Source organism: Pan paniscus, chromosome 6 (genome assembly GCF_029289425.2).
Source record: "Pan paniscus chromosome 6, NHGRI_mPanPan1-v2.0_pri, whole genome shotgun sequence".
Classification (NCBI taxonomy): domain Eukaryota; kingdom Metazoa; phylum Chordata; class Mammalia; order Primates; family Hominidae; genus Pan; species Pan paniscus.
In genome coordinates, this window is record NC_073255.2 from 160041116 (window position 1) to 160059170 (window position 18055).

General features: G+C 35.4%; 1 protein-coding gene across 1 annotated transcript in view; it reads right to left on the minus strand.

Moving 5' to 3' along the window:
• The window catches only part of SLC13A1 (solute carrier family 13 member 1), an 84396-nt gene that overhangs the window by 56326 nt on the left and 10015 nt on the right, over positions 1 to 18055 (minus strand). The window contains exons 2-3 of the mRNA XM_003808625.4: positions 9419 to 9547; positions 229 to 365 (exon numbers count right to left, since the gene is read on the minus strand). Of these exons, the coding sequence (XP_003808673.1) occupies positions 229 to 365; positions 9419 to 9547 (266 nt within the window). The remainder of the gene's footprint in view (positions 1 to 228; positions 366 to 9418; positions 9548 to 18055) is intronic.

Below are 18055 nucleotides of genomic sequence, written 5' to 3' on the forward strand. Positions count from 1 at the left end.
CGTATTCCAAGCACCCTGTAATCAGACCTGCAGTGAAAGTTGTTTTTTTTTTCCTCCTACAACTCAAGTACACTTTATATCACTTTCATATTTGCAGAGGAAAAAACATCATAAGTCAGACTGTGATACAAAGAATTTCCTGGGTGTGAATTACTTATTTGATTATTTGCTCTGCACAAAAATGGTCTGTTCAGCAGGTAAACTGGAAGCAGTAAATGCAGTACTTACCATGCAGGATTTACACCAACCATCATCACCATTTTCAGAGCAATTCTCTTGTGCAAATTCCATTTTTCTATGGATGTTGCTAAACAGATAACTCCAATTAGCAGTAAGTGAAAATCCTTGAAATAAGCAGATGCCACCTGAAATAACAATTAAACCCGTGATTATTTACTTTGGTGGGGAAAAATAACATTGCACAAGAAAGACATTATTATGCTGCTCTTAATTTTGACCTTCAACCGCATAATCTTTCCATTTTGTTGAGAAAAATGTAGATGTGTTTGAATACAAATTTAGACATGTTCTATATTCTTACTCAAAAATGGTGTTAAGGAAAAGTATACCGAAAAAAGAGTACTCAGGGTTATTAAATAGCTGAGTAATATCAGGTAAGTGCTTTTCTATTGGGGCTAATTTGTTTATGCATCTATAGTGGAATGGCAATGACTGTGATTTGGGAATGTTTTCAATCAAGCTCCAACTTACTACTGTCTTCATCATGACCCATTATGCTGTAACTGCAGTCACACCTTTATATATTGAATGATTTTACTTTCAAAATTACTTTTTTAAGGCCAGGCATGGTGGCTGACACCTGTAATCCCAGCATTTTGGGAGGCCGAAGCAGGTGGATCACTTGAGGTCAGGAGTTCGAGGCCATCCTGGCCAACATAGTGAAACCCTATCTCTACTAAAAATACAAAATACTAGCCAGGTGTGATGGTGCATGACTGCAATCCCAGCTACTCTGGAGGCTGAGACAGAAGAATTGCTTGAACCCAGGAGGCGGAGGTGCAGTGAGCCGAGATCATGCCATTGCACTCTAGCCTGGGCGACAGAGTGAGACTTCATCTTAAAAAAAAATAATAAAAGAATTATAAAACAAATACCCTCAAATGAGACTTAATATTTTAAGCAATTTTCAGTCAACACCATTCAGAGATTAGTAAAGGACCTAGAACTTTAAGCAATCATTTGCAGCAGTATTTCTTAAAGAATACTTTGAAATATGTTAGGTACATAATCTTTTTTTTAAAAGGGTTGTGTAATTGATTAGGTTGAGAAAACAGAATTTTGAAATACTAGAACTTTCTCTCCTATAGGCCTTTGCAAAAACCTTTAAACAATAGTGTATAATGTCATTTTTAAAGAGGGGGATATCATATACTACATATTTTTCGGGTTTACTTAATTATTAAAAACTTATTTTTATTTAATTTTTAGGTGGAGCACTTCATGAGAGTGGTATTCAAGAGAACTTACTTTAAGAAGCACTTGGCTAAACTGAAACACAAGGCTGTGCTGAAAGAGGATTATAAGAGTAAATGCCCCTCTAAAAAAATCAAACAATAGCTAATAGAAGGAATGGGAATGTTGGAATAAAACCATTCTAATGTTACAAAACCACAAAAAGGAAAATCAATTCTTATGATAATTTTGCTATATTAAATTATATCTGCATTTTTAACATAACTTGCTAAGCTTGGCTTTGTTTCAATAAAGAGCAAAAATTGATAATTACCCTTGAAATTAAAAGTAGGCAAGTGGACAACTTTTATATTTTATAAAATGTTCATTTATGATGTCTTTCAAAGTTTATATCTATCTCTCTACATTTTGTAGTGATTGGATAATAGAAAATAATTATATCAATTTCCTTGCTGTTTCATTTATTACTCATTGAAAAAATTATCTGTATGCACCAAAAATATTATAGGAGCAGAGTATACATTAAGAAATGCTTGATAAATTTTTCCCTCTTTGCACCTCTTCAATTCTCAAATATCAGGCCTTTCTAAATAGGTCCTATTATTTTTCTGTATCATAGAGCCCTGTTTGGTTTTTTCGTAGTATATACATTACGTAAATACTGTTTGTTTACGTGCTTATTGTTTTCTCTATTATACCATACATTCTGATGAGGACCAGGAATCCGTTTTGCTAGCCAAACCAGGACTCTATTTTGCTAACCATCACATATTTTGCACCTAGCATAGTGCTGGTACACAGTGGGAGAGCTTGGTAAATAGAATTGAAAGAATGAGGGAGAGAGGGACAATGAATAAGCTATGGTCTCTGAGCTCTTATATCCCAATTTTCTACACTCTGTCCTCTACTTCCTAGTCTCCCAACTCTTTCAACTCTTAGTCTAGGTATAAGTACTTCAGTATATTAATTTACCAGTGCTTCCAGAGTCGGGAAGCTGTTTTTGTTTTTTTTTTTCTCCCTGGTTCTATACCTGCCTGTGAATTTTTTTTTTTCTAACTTTGAAAATCCAGTTATCTCGGTCCTCCAAAATGCTGGTATTCCACAGGGTTCTGTCCATAGTCTTTATAGTCTTCTTGTTTTATCCATCCAATGACTGAATTTGAAAGATTCAACTTTATGGGACTAAAATAATGCTTGGCACATACATGGGGGCACTCAATGAACATTTGTTAAATGAATGTAGACTACACCAAGATCTTTATTTCCACACAGATAAGTCTTCCGAGTTTCAGACTGATATGTCCAACTGTTCATTTCCATTTGAATTTCCCACAAACACCTACAATTCAACATATCCACAATGACACTTCTCATCTTCTCACTCCCCATCCTTCAAACACATTCTCCCTTTGTAGTTAATGTAAACATCTATCTACTCAGTTGCCCAAGACAGAGACCTAAAGGTCAGCCATGATTCCTTTTTCACTTCCAATATAAGTCCTATTATTCCTAGGTCCTTCATATCTTTAAAATTTATCCCTTTTTCTCTGTTTACACATGACTACCTTGATTAAGTTCCTCACTATTTCTCACTTGGCTACTGTATGACCAATCTTTTTCTGATCCACTCCATACCATTGTCATAGCCCCTTTTCTACAGCGTAAATCTGATCACACAATTGTCCTTCTTATACTTCTTCAGTATAGTTTTTAAGACCTTCCCATAGTTTTAAAGACCAAATCCAATATTTTCAACATGTCATAAAAGACCCTTCATCATCTGGTCCCATTTCACTTCTCCAATTTAGTTTTTTGCCACTGCACCCTTCTTCTTCCTATGTATTTAGTTCCCCAAACACAGAACTGCTTTAACACTTGCTTGCAGTTTAACCTGGAATGACCCTCTGTCCTTGTCTTGGATACTTCTAGTCTTCCTTCATGGAAGATGTCAGTTCTTCTAAGATATCTTCCCTAGGACCCTAAACTGGATTAGATAATATCTCCCTTTTTATAGTACATCTTAATTTATATATTGATAATTTCTTCACTTATTTATCCCCTTTATTACACTAGATTTATCTTGAAGGCAAGATGTATCTTATTGATCATTGTATTTATGGACTTAGCACATGCCTGGCACAAACTGGCACTCAATGGATGCTAAATTTAATAAGTCCCTAGACTTAAAGAGCTTACAAGCTATTAAATGAGAAAAAACAAGTTAACAAAAAGTGCAATAAAGTATTATAGATGCTTGAATGATACCTCTCCAAAATATAATTGAGATTTTAAAAGTAAGTGGGGTGATAATTTTTTTTCCTAGAGAGATTGGGAAAGTCTTCTTACAGGAGCTGATCCTTGAGTTTATTATTGAAAAATGAATAAAGATATAAGTTTTCATTTTCCCTTATCTCTTTTGCAGTTTGGCTCATGGAAATAAGCCCTATTGACTGCTGTGGTCTAAACGTTGGTGTCCCCCACCCAAATTCATATGTTGGCACCTAGAAGGAACCAAATATGTTCACTCCAACCTCTTGAATGGAATTAGTACTTTTATAAAAGGGGCCTGAGAGAGCTCCCTTGCCCCTTCCATCATGTGAGGATGCAGCAGCAAGATGCCATCTATGGAGCACAGAGCAAGTACCATACACTCAATCTGCCAGTGCCTTGATCTTGGACTTCACAGCCTCCAGAACTGTGAGCAATAAATATCTGTTGTTTATTTACCCAGCTTAATGTATTTTGTTGTAGTAATCTGAATAGGCTAAGATACCCTGTTTTACCAATACTCTGAGAATTAAATGAAAGAATAAATGCAGAATTACTTAAAAATACAAATAAACACTTAGAAGCAAGCCATTATTAGTAAGTGATTAGACACAGAGAGAAGTCCAGGACTATGAGACATTCTTGCTGTTACTGATTTGGGTTATATGAGGAGTTAGCATATTGTAGAGGGCCAAGCAGTAAATATTCTAGACTTTTTTGGCCATATGGTCTTCATTGTAATTATTCAACTCTGTCATGGCACAAAATAGCCAAAGGCAATAGTCAATGAATGACTATGGATTTGTCCTACTAAAAAGTTTATTTTAAAAATTAGGCAGCAGGCTGATTTGGCCTTCAGGCCCACAGTTTGCCAGTTTTCTCAATAGACCATGCAAACAAACTATAGCCTGCAGTCCAAATAAAATTAGTTGTTAAACTTAAGAAAAAAACTTCCCATTCTCTGTTTTCATTGTAGTACCTATTCTATGGTTTTCATCAGTCAGAATATTTGAGAAGAAACATTAGCCTCAGGCAGATGTGTTTGTTTATGGCCTACTTGTCCAGGAGGTAATAGAAGAAGGTGCTGTTGGTTTGTAAATTACACTGATAAATATAACTATTCTCAAGGCAAAATTGATATGTCAAATAAAATTTCTAATAAAATTTGATATCTATTTGCAAGATCAACATAGTTATATTTCTGTCTCAAAATAGGATTTCATCAAAAAGCATGGGCTTTTGCAATCAGAGCACCTGAGTTCTCTCTTAGTTATGTAATTTACCAGTTCAGCAACCTTTCTACAAATCAATAAATAGTTGTAAAAATTAAATATTACCTCACACCAACCTTGCAAATTAAATGAGATAATATTTTTTAAAAGGTGCTTTGTTAGTTATTAGGTTGTTTAGCTAAATCCAATAGTCAATATCTACTTTTCACATTAACTGACTTATCAGCAGATGTGACACACATAATCATTGCCTCATCTTCAAAACATTTGCTTCACTTGGATTCCAAGATTCCACACCCTCCTGGTTCTCCTCCTACCTCAATAACCTTTTCTTCTTAGTCTCTTTGGCTAGTGCTTTCTCTTCTCATTTGCCTCTTACTGTTATAGCTATGCAGAGGTCAGTTCTTTGTCCTCTTTGCTTTTCTATCTTCATTCACTCCCTGAGTGATCTCATCAAGTCTTAGGGCTTTAAATACCATCTATATTTTGATGAATCTCAGATTTATATCTGCAGATTAGCTCTCTCTCATGAACTCTGGACGCTTTTGTATTCAACTGCCTACTCAACATCTTCACTTAGATGTCTAATAGGTATTTCAAACTTTTCTGTCCAGCACTGAACTCTTAAGTGTCAGCCCCTTTCCTAGAGTAAGCCTGCACTTCCCATCTTCCTCCCATTTCAATTGATAGAAACTCCATTTTCCCAATTGGCAGATAAGCTGTGAGGCATCTTCGACACTTTTCTTCCAACCATATGCCATATCTAATCAATCAGGAAAGTTTGCTGATTTTACCTTCAAATTTTATCAGCAATACATTCAATATCTCTACTACTGCCCCTGGTCTGAATTACCATGGTCTCTCACCTACTGCAGTAACCTGCTACCTGCCTCTTTCTTTCTGTCTTGTTTCTCAACACAGCAGCCCAAATTATCCTTTTTAAAATCAAAGTTAGGTTGATCATTTAACTTTTGTGCTCAAAACTCTTCAAAAGATCCCATTTTATTCAATGTTAAAATCTTGCAATGGCCTACTTTGACCCTACCTGGTCCATTGCCTCATTACATTACGTACCTGACCTAATCTATTATTCTCCTTTTTAGTTACTCTCTTCCAATTACACTGCAGATATACCTGCAATGAGGTCTTTGCACTGGTTGTTACCTCTTCTGCAATAGTCATGCTCCAAATATTCAAATGGCTAACTCCTTCATTTCCTGTAAGTCTTTCTTCAGGTATCACTATCTCAAGGAGGTCTAACCTGACCATCTTATTTAAAACTACCATTCTCTCTGATCCCCATCATCCTGTTGCATCTTTTCCATAGCACAAAATTACCTTTCTAGCTCACTATACTGTATAATATTTCTATTTATCAGATATAGTGTTCATTGCCTCCTTTCCTCTAGAAAGACAGGAAATATTTTGCCTGTTTTTATTCATTGATATGTTCCTAAATCCCTGGCAGGGTACTACCATATGAATATCTGTTGAATAACTGAGTAAACACATAACATAATACCTATATCTCTCTCTTTCTCTCTCTCTCTCTCTATATATATATCTCCATACATGTGTATTTTCACATTCATATATGTAAAATTTATATTTAAATATTTTTGATGATAATAATATTAATGCTTGTTTTGAAATATCAAATTGAACATACTCTAAATACTTTACATTTCTGGTTTAGTTCAACAAATATGAGAAAAGTTTAATATTTGTTGATATTCTTCAAATACAGTAATGGGCTCAGCAAAATACCAGTATTTAGGATTGGCTTAATAAATAGGTAAAGTTATAACTGTGATGGCCAAAGAGAGAGGTGTTTAGGGCTCTAAACTTAGATGAGGGCATTAATGACATGGTATCCTACTCAGTGACAGATCTGAGATTCAAAGATGCTGCAGTGGGCAGGAATTATAGTTTAAAACTCTCAAAACAAATTTTAACTGGGAATATTAAAACTAATAAAAATGCTTGATACTTAGTTTGTATCATTGTTTAACCTACATTATTTAATTTGATCATGACAACAATGGGTTGTGTAGCATTATCACATCTCACTTACAGATGATAAGAATTATTAAAGGACATGATCATAATCCGTGATAAATATCAAATTTTAAGCTCAGGTCTTATGACTAAATCTCTAGCTCATTCATAACAGATTGTAGCTTTGGTCAGCTAACTTATTAGTAAAAGGTAAGTTACCCTGTCGGCAAAAAGGATCACAAGTCTGAGAACAGTTTTCTCCACTAAAAGTTCTAAGGACTATGATTTGCTGCAAGTTCCAGTTAAACTTACAAGGTGAAGAGAATCACATAAAGTTTAAAACAAACTTAGGCTGAAATGCCATAGGGAAGACGATAGGCTCATTCACCTTTGCAACACTCAGAATGTTTCTAGAATGATCTATTCACTTTTGTGAATGTATAAATAACATTGGCTAACATATATGGAGTACTTACTATGTAATGAAATTTACATTTATTAACTCATTTAATTCTTAAGTCTCATTGACAAACTAGAGTTAGTTTCAGGAAGAAAAAGAAGATGGTGGTGGTGATGGAGTTGGAAATGGCAGATTTGAGGATGGGAGTTGAGGTCTGGAAACCACTAAGGCTCAAGGTGGGAAGAAATAAGGAGGAAATGATATTAGTTTTCAAATTCAAGCAACATTTTCATGAAAAGAGCTAAGGTTTATTTATGAAATTCTACATGTTAGAAATAAGTTTTATGAGTCAGTGACTGAGTTTCAGATGTGGGCTCAATAAAGCTGAGTTACTTATGAGTTAAAATTATTCAAAAATAATATGTGTCTCCTTGAAAGGGATATTAGAGGCCCATAACCCAGAAAGCTTTTAAACACCTTCTGAATGATTTCATCCGTAAGAGATATTGGAGATATTGGATGGGATCCCTGTTCTAGGTGAGAAGTGACCAAGAAGAATTCCCTTTCAAGTCTAAGATTCTATGACTGTTAAATTAGTCTGGGGATAAAGGACTGTTGGGCAGGTGTCTGCAGTCAGAGTGATGCAAAATTGCCATTGGCACCTACAATTTTGCTGCCTTTAGTCAGGCCCTTACACACCACAAAGAGGCAGACGTATATATCCTTGGCAGCTCCTACAAAGCCAGCCCTTCCCAGGCACCCTTCCCTCCTGCTTCCCTCTAATGTTTCTATGTCCCTTCCCATAACAGCTTGCTACAGAAATGCCCCATGAGTCCAGTGAATCTCACTTCTACTTCAGCCTCTTTTTAACAGTTAATTTAGTCAGTTTTATTGTTATTAAACCATAACAGACAAAGGTATAACTGTTAAACATACCTATCTCTGGACACAGAACCATCCAAGCCCATGGGACAAGGGTTAAAAATTTGACACCCTATTTTTAACAACTGATCAACCCCTTCTTTTTTTATTCCCGATATTGAAAGCCATATAGCATGTTTAAGCATTTAAGAAGCTTAATAGATTATAGCTCTGAGATTCCATGGGGCAGCAGAATGTCAGCCTGGAGGCAAGAGGAACTGAAGTACAGCCCTGGCCACTCTTCCAAATCAATGGCCATTAGAAAGAAAAGACACGAAGTTAGGTGGGAGGGGAAAACCCATTAAGAAAAGAGGATCAGAGAGGATAAGAAGTGCAAAAAGATCGACTGGGGCTCCAAAATCAGGAAGAAGGATGTGAAAATAAAGAAGGGAACCGTTCCTTTCACAGGAAGAAATGTAATCAAGGGTTAGTTAAAAAGAAAATGACAGACAGGTAAGCATCAAGAGAGCAATGTTAGACCCAGGCAGAAGATAGAAGTCCAAAGGTGATAAATTGCACTGACTGGCATCTCGAACTTAACATCTTTCTTGAGATTGTTTCAGCTGTGGTTTAGATAGTTGTTCACTGGGTGGCTGGAGACTGGTTTCAATGCGTTTGGGAAACCAAATCCACTTTCTTCAGATGGGTACTCTTAGATTGTATAGAACAAATAAACACCTCTTAGCATGAATAAACTCCTCTCAGCAAGAACAAAATGGAGCTATACATAAACATTAGTTTGGCTTTATCTTTTGAAATGGCAGGTTTCTGGAAATGAAAACAGGGAAACTTTTTCTTCATTAAAAACAAAATTGTTTTTCCAACACCGTGAGGCTGAATTCTGCTGAATATAAAAAGCTTATGGAGGATGTCAACAAATTTCCCTGTTTTTGAGAGGGAGGCACTAGGCATAGATGTCAGTGAGAGAAGAGGGGACATACATTTCTCCCACTGACATGCATGACTCAAGAAGCTGCAGCTTGTGTTTGTTCTTTGAAGGTGGACACACATGCAGAATGCCAGAGAGGAGAAACAGTTGGAAGTTTGGGGGACTTATGTGGAACCTTACCAACGAGATGATTGCTCCCTTTAAAAATAACTTTTCTCAATGGAAATCTCAATACAAAACAGGAAATCAACTTATGACATTGGCAAGAGGACTTACCTTCTTAGAAGGCATGATCCCAAACATAGGTAACATTAAACTAGGTAGCAAAGCTGTTACCGACAGAGGCAATGCTTCTGTGAGCCAAAATGTGGCGACCACAAAGAGTGTGTAGGCACATTCTGCTTCCTGGTAAGAACAAATGCAAAGCAAAAGGTGATATTATGAGGCTGGAGAAGTCAACATTCAAACACAAACATGTTTGCTTAATAGAGCCATGTCACAGAGAACGTAAGAAGATCTGAAGACCTCTGCATCTTTGAGTTGCCCTCAAATACTCATTTCTTAGAAGTTCTAAGAAGCAAAATTTAATAAACATAAAAAACTAAAGGGAGAAAAAAATCCCCATTCATTACATTTATTTCACATTTCCCTCAAAATAGATAATCTAGTCCATTTTCTTGCTCATATTAGTGTATATAGATGTTTCTACTCACTTTCCTTTGGCCTATAAAATGCACTCCCCCATACTTCCAGAGTACAGAAATAGCCAAGTTACAGCCTTTCCCCTGGGGGCAGAATACCTGCGTTTTAACTGCATTCCTTGGTGCCTGGTTGAGTGGGACCCAAGCACTCCTGCCTTCCTCTCCTTCTAACTAAAAGGGGAAAACCAACCTAGGAGAAACCTTTGCCGTACTGTGTCTCAGAGAAAAGACATGACAAGTTGTGTGGCATGGAAGAGCCTGAATGCTACTCTTAATAGAATCTGTTGCTTTGCTTAGTATAAAACTATAGGTTCATGTTTTAGGGCATTGTTAAGAGATGGTCAAAATTTATCATTATATTTAACTTATATAGATAACTTTGGTATGAAATCACCTGGAACGTTCTAAGTCTTTAGTAAAGGTTAGCAGCTATCAAATGGTGCTATTTTGCTCTCACAGTGCTTACTCTCTGCAAATTCTGAGTTGCATTTGAAAAATTTACAAAAACTGCTGTTTAGGTTGAATGAAGTTATTAAGCTTTTATTTTTGTCTGGCACTACTGCTGTCTGATTCGCCTGCCTCAGGGTGAGTCCTTGGGGCTTGGGATTTACTTGACCAGCATCCCTACACTTCCAGTGCATTTCTAAGATATCCTTAATAAGCCAGGATTAGGCAGTACCTTTATTGTGTTATCTATTTAAAGGAGAAAGAATGAAAGTGTTTTGATGTTGACAGTTTCATACAGAGTCTGCTTCTACCATCTTGATAAACAATAAAACAACAAAACAAAGCTGAGCCTTGAATGGATCTTCCTGAACAGCTCTAGAGAGAATTGTGTATACTAGCTTAAATTAAAATGCCAGCATGGAAGAAAGGTTGTGCATTTTCTCTTAATGAGAACACATGGATAGCCTGAAAGTTCCTCTTATGACTTTATGTTTTCCATCATACTTGTAAGAACCTAGGTTGCAGAGATAAAATGGACCACTTTTAATCTTGCTCTCTAGTTACAACTAGCCACTATCTTGATGCTATTTATTCCCCAGTCATTATATCTCTCAAATCTGCCCCTCCACCCACTTCCTCCACTGCAGGCAAGACTATTCCAATATCAGGTCACTTTCCAAGAATCCATTTTGTATTTGGCATTCCCTTACAGAAAGCCAGATACAGGTCTAGCCACCCTGACAACTATCTGGAGCACCAATCTATGAGGGTCTGCTAAAACATCAAACAATAAATAGAATACATGGTGCTGGCTGGTTCTGTTCACCATATACACCCCCTGCCTTAAGTGTTGAACATCCATGTCAACATGGGCCTTTGGGTGGAGGGTCATAGTCCACTAAGATGGCACAACTTTGGTGACAGAATAAAAAGCAAAATTTCAATAATCACATTATTACCTGGCCCAGAATACTTCCATATTTTAAGTGGCTCAGCCCTGACTGAAATCAACCAAAAGTCAGTGACTTTTAGTTGTTTATTGAAAATAATTGAAGAATCCTCATTTTGCATTCAAACCCACCTTCACTTTTACTATAATGTCTTATCACAACACCTCCTGACATCAATTTTCTATATCCAAAGAATCTTCTTTACACACTTCCTTGATATTTGAGTTCTGATCCTTGCTCCTCATAATGCATCCCTTTCTCTGAACTCTAATTCATAGTATTCAGCCAGTTGGTATACCAACAAGCCCCCAGATCCTTTATGTGCTATAGTTTCTACCTGTCTGAGCTCACATTCTAGACCCTTTGACCGTGTTTGATCATTTGGATGAAGCAGTCGCAAGCTGATGGCCAAGTCTAGCAAGGCAATTCTATATATTTGATTCACAGTGTTATAAGTCTATGTGCTTAATTTGAGTCAGGATTTACAAATCAGCAGATTAAATGTTAAAAAATAAAGTCTGAATTCCTGCCTTCTCTTAACAAACTGAGATATTTGGTAACATTGGGATGATTTTCTTCCATGGCAACGGTTCTCCAGGGTCACCTTTAGAGATTGACTTGTATTTTTTCAGTTCTATACAGTACTACTACATTACTTCACTCATTCTCTTACCTCCTCAGCTTTTGTCAGCATTTTAGTAAAATATCTGGTAGGAAAAAGGTTGCCTATTTGCTCCGCCTTTCAAATATTGCTTTGTCATTCAAGAATCAACACTTAGATTGTGCATTTGGACTTCTCCCCTCTCTGCCCCTCTGCCTGGTCTATGAACCAGCAGCATCAGCATAATCTGGTCACTTGTGAGAAATGTAGGACATCAAGCCCTTCCCCAGACACACTGAATCAATCAGCATTTTCAGGCTCACAAGGTGATTCTTATCTGGGTTAAAGTTCGAGAAGCACTGGGCTACATCCTTTTCCAGACCTTCCCTTTCATCTTTAAATCTGGTTCCATACACTTGCTTCCAAGTAGTTTCCTTTTGCCTAAGCTGAATCCCTGGATTCATAACCCATTTGTAAAACTCGTCTACCTTCTGATTTGCAGTTCAAATTTATGTCTCATCATGGAGTTTACCCTGAACACATATGTGCATTTTGTATTTTTTCCTAGGAGTCCCAGTGGATTATAATTGCAGCTAGCTAAAACACCATATCTGCATTGTCTTTGATAGCTGCCTTCCCAGAATTTGTGAAAATTGCCCCCTTTTTTCACATCTGAAGAAAACCAAAGGTCTGGAAAAGGAGGAAGACAGAGTTATTCCCCTCTGAATGCTCTTTTTTTAATCCTAATTTTTTTAATTGACATGTAAAATAGTATGTACTGTATTTATCATGTACAACATGATGCTTTGAAGTATCTATGCATAGTGGAATGACTAAGTCTAGCTAATTAATATGTGCATTACCTCACATCATTATTATCTGTGTGCTGAGAACACTTTATATCCACTCTTTTTAGCATTTTTCAAGAGTACAAAATGTTATTAACTACAGTCACCATGTTGTACAATAAATCTCTCAAGCTTATTCCTTCTATCTTTTGACTAACATCTCCTTAACCCTGACACCTGATCTCCCCAGACGCTGGAACCACAAGTTCACTCTCCACTTCTATGAGATCAACTTTTTTAGATTCCACATGACTGACATCACATGCTATTTGTCTTCCTGTCCCTGGCTTATTTCATTTAACACATATCCTTCAGGTTCATACATGTTGTAACAAATGACAGGATTTTCTTCATTTTATGGCTGAATAGTATTTCATTCTGTCTCTCTCTCTCTGTCTCCATGTGTGTGTTTGTGTGCAAGTGCATGTGTGAGTGTGTGTGTGTATACATACCATATTTTCTTTATCCATTCATCTGTTGATGAACACTTAGGTTGATTCCATATCTTGTATTGTGACTAGTGCAGCAATAAACATGGGAGTGCAGATATCTCCTCAACATACTGATTTCATTTCCTTTGGGTATATATCCAGTAATGACATTGCTGGATCATACAGTAGTTCTATTTTTAATATTTTGAGGGAATGCTGTGTTATTTTTCATAATGGCTGTACTAAGTTACATTTCTGCAAACAGTGTTCACATCCTGGCCAATGCTTGTTATAATAGCCATTCTAACAAGGGTGAGATAATACTTACTGTGGTTTTAGTTTGTGTTTCCCAGAACAGTGATGTCGAGCATTTTTTCATGTACCTGTTTGCCATATGTATGCCTTCTTTTGAAAAGTCTATTCAAAATTTTTTGCTTATTTTTCAATTGGGTTATTTGCTTTCTTGCTATTGAGTTGTTTGAATTCCTTATGTATTTTTGATATTAATCTCTTATCAGATGAATAGTTTGCAAATATTTTATCCTATTCTATAGGTTGTCTTTTCACTCTTGATTTTGTTTGCAGTGAAGAAGTTTTATTAGTATAATGTAATCCCATTTGTCTATTTTTGCTTTTGTTGCTGTGCTTTTGAGGTCATATCAAAAAAAATCATTGTCTAGGTCAATGTCATGGAGCTATTCCCCTGTTTTGTATTCTAGTAGTTTCATAGTTTTTGGTCTTACATTTAATTAATTAATTCATTTTGAGTTGATTTTTGCATATAGTGAGATATATGAGTCTGATTTCATTCTTCTGCATGTGGATATTTAGTTTCACTAACACCATTTATTGAAGAGATTCTCCTTTTCCCATTGTGTGTTCTTGGCACCTTTGCTGAAAATCAGTTGGCTGTAAATGTAGAGATTTATTTCTGGCTTCTCTATGGTTTAATTGGTCCACATGCCTGTTTTTATGCCACTGCCATGCTGTTTTGGTTCCTATAGCTTTGTAGTATATTTTGAAATCAGGTAGTGTGATGCCTCCCAGCTTTGTTCTTTTTGTTCAAGATTGCTCTAACTATTTGGGGTCTTTTGTTTCAATACAAATTTTAGGATCATTTGAGAGCTCTTTAATGGGTAGGGTAGCCATCTGCCCCAGTTTTCTCAGGACAGTGTTATTGTAAAGTTTCCTTTCTCATTAGTATTTCCTTTCATTTTCAAAAGTGTCCCTCTTTGGCTGATAAATTAAACAAGCATCCTATTGATGGGTTCATCCCAGGAATGCTTCCTTCCTCTAATTCCTTTTCTCTATTTTGTGATTTTTCTTGGTCGTGCTTGGGGATGTGAAAGAATGCAGGAAAACATTCTTTCCCTTCAAAGTCCTTAGGCATTAAATAGCAGAAGGTTAATTCAAACACAACACCAAGTATTTTCTTTTAAAACTATCCTATTAAAGTATATAGGGTTATTTTTTACTTTAAAATCAAAGATCTGTGAATAATCTTGCTAAGAAGAAGAAAAGTATAAGAGATAGAAAAAAAAACAACCATTTTCTTCTTTTGTGTTATTCACATCTATTCACACATGCACACAAAGAATATGAGGGTGAGTAACTTTTGGTGGACAAGTTCTTCTGATGAAGAAGAAAACTACTCAGAAGTTGTGGAACTGTGTTGCAACTAAAAAGAGATCCTAGATATTTGATTTTAGGACTGGCTTTGAGGTAGAACATAAAGTAGCTTCATTTTGTCACTAGAAACTCATAGAGTGACCAATTGTTTCAAGCTATATTATCTTTGTCTCCTGTAAATTTCTTCCAAATTTGTCTCTTTCCTCTTTTTCTTCACCTTAACAGACCTCCTACTCCTAAGAAATAAAACCACCACAAATTGTTTACCACCATTACACACAATCACTACTACTACTACCTCCTCAAGAGAACAATGGTAAAACAGCAATAAAAGAAGACCAGTTGTCAATTAAGAGTATGAGTGAATCCTTCCTCCCCCACAACCTACCCCCAAGTCTGCTGGAAGTTGCTGATACATCCGATATCGTTATTACAACTTACTCTGCAACCGTAACAAGTAAACGTTTTAATCACATTTTGTTCTGAAGTATTTTAGTATTATGAATTCTTAAACTGAATGATAGCAACAAAAATAATATGTACTTTTATCTTGTTTATTTATCATGAAGGACATAACTGTAAAGATTTACAATTATGACTACCACTGACCTTACAATTTTTTTTTTTAAATCATGATTCCTTCTCAAAATAAAGAAAGAGAAAAGAGGGGGAAAAAAAATCCAGAGGACTTCCTCAAAAATACTACTTTTCTACTTAAAAATCTCTGTACTTGTTACGACCCCCAAAAGTTACATCAAGAAGTTCAGCAAACAAGTCACACCTAGCCAGACAGAGGCAATTGTGTGGAAACCAGGTGAAATTCCATTAGATCATAGGCAATGTCATGTTGCTTAACCCTGGATACCTGCTCTGTATGTATACACTGCACCTCTTTGGCTCATTCATGGCAGCTCCGTCTTTCCTATTATAAGATTTCCTCACACTACCAGAGACATGAAGTTATTATAGTATGGGCCGTTCCTCTTCCCTTACATTAAAAAATATATATATTAGAAGCTTTTTAGCAGTGTATTCTTTAGAAGCATTTTCAAAATTATAAAATATTTAGAACATAGTAAAAATATACAACAAACATATTTGTACACCTTATCATATTTAACAAATGTTGACACTTTGCCACATTTGCTTAAATTATTTTTAAACAAATAAAACATTCCATATTCTGTTAAAGACTGATGTTAAGGACCACTCCCTCATTTCCTTCTCCTCCACCATTCCCAAAGTTAACTACTGTCTAGAATGTGGTTTGTATCCTTTCCATTCATGTTTTTGTGATTATACTACATGCAGACATTAATACATTAATAACACGTGGTTTTAAAATTAAATAAGGTTTACTCTATATGTCACTTTGCAACTTGCTTTTTTCACTCAATATTTTATGTACTTCAAATACATTCATGTTGATACATGTAGATTTATTGTTACTTCATTTTAATGGATATAGTATTCCTTTTTATGAATATTTTACCATTTATTTGTCTGTTTTTCTACTGATGTTTGTTTGGATTTTTTCCCCAATATTTTATTATTATAAGGCTATGGACATCTTTGTACCTATCTCCACATGCATGTCTATGGAAAATAGATTTTCTTAGCTAGTGGAGAAAACTAGCATCAGAACTTCAAACGGGAAGGAGTCCATTGGAACTTTACTAGATATTGCCCATTTGCTATCTGACATGGTTAGGCTTTTTGTCCCCACCCAAATCTCATCTTGAATTGTAATCTCCATGATACCCAGGTGTCAAGGGAGAAACCAGGTGGAGGTAATTGAATAATGGGCGCAGTTTCCCCCATGCTGTCCTCATAATAGTGAGTGAGTTCTCATGAGATCTGATGGTTTTATAAGGGGCTCTTCCCCCTTAATTTGGCACTTCTCCTTCCTGCTGCCTTGTGAAGAAGTTGCCTCACTTCCCCTTCCACCATTATTGTAAGTTTCTTGAGGCCTCCCAGTCACGCTGAGTCAATTAAACCTCATTCCTTTATAAATTACCCAGTCTCGGGCAGTTCTTTATAGCACTATGAAAATCGACTAAGAAGCTATCTGAGATGGTCATACTAGTTTATATTAACACCAACAATGTTCAGAAATTCCATTTCACCATCCTTGGTATATTGGATTAATTTATTCATTTGACAATCTGATGGTATGAAAAAATCTTCTTATTTAATTTCCATGTTCTTGAATACCAGTGGAATATTTTCACAGTTATTGAACATAATTGTTTCTCTTCTGTAAATTATATATTTATAGTTCTTTTTCATTTTTCTGTTGGGTTATTTTTTCTTTTATCTCATGGATTTGTGGAGTTATTTTTAGATTCTTAATATTATTTCTCTATAAACTATGTATTTGTAAACATTTTTCTTAGTCTCTGGCTTGTCTATGAAATTAGCTTTATTGTATTTTTAATTGACTGGAGGATTTTAATTTTAATGCAGTGATTTTAAACACTTTTCTGTTGTCTCATGTTTTTACCATATTTTATAAGAAAATCTTTCTACATTATATATTTCCGTATTTTTTCTAAGATTAAAATTTTTTCAAGTGTAGAGCTTTAATATTTTTGTATAGGAATCTAACACTTTTTTTTTCTCAAAATGAATAGCCAAAGTGCCATGCTTTTTAAATTGAATGAGCTCATTTTTGCCTAGTAATTCATGTTGCTACATATTTTCTATGCTGAAGTTCTCAAATGCAGACACATAAGCTTCTGGTCTCTTTATTTTGTCCTCTTCCTCTCCCACTGCTGCCTTCTAAAAATAAGTTCTTACAGAATTATGCTCTTTTAACATTTCTAACCTTTCAATAAGGTTTACAATCTGTATGACAACTCCTTAATCTTATATGTTTTTCAAATTGCCTTAATAGTGTTAGATTTTCATTCTTTCTTTTGAATTTTAAAATTACTATCTCAAGTTGTAAAAATTTTATTCAGATTTTCATTCAAATTACACAGAATCTATGAAGTAAGATATAGCTTTAAGTATTTCTATCTATGAACTTCTCTATTCTTTTTAGGTGTCTATTAAATTTCTTCTATAATGTTTTGTAGATTTCTCCAGAAAGGTCTATTATATATTTATTAGATGTTTTCATTATTATTGAAATGAAAAATTTATCTAATTACAATCCTTTTGGAGATTTTTTTTCTTCTCTATTTGGAAGCTTTAAAAAATTCACCTTATTTTTAATCTGAAGTCTCATTCCTGATGTGCCTAAATATGGACTAATATCTAATTAAGTTGTTTGTACTTACAAATACATTTGAGAGCTCATCT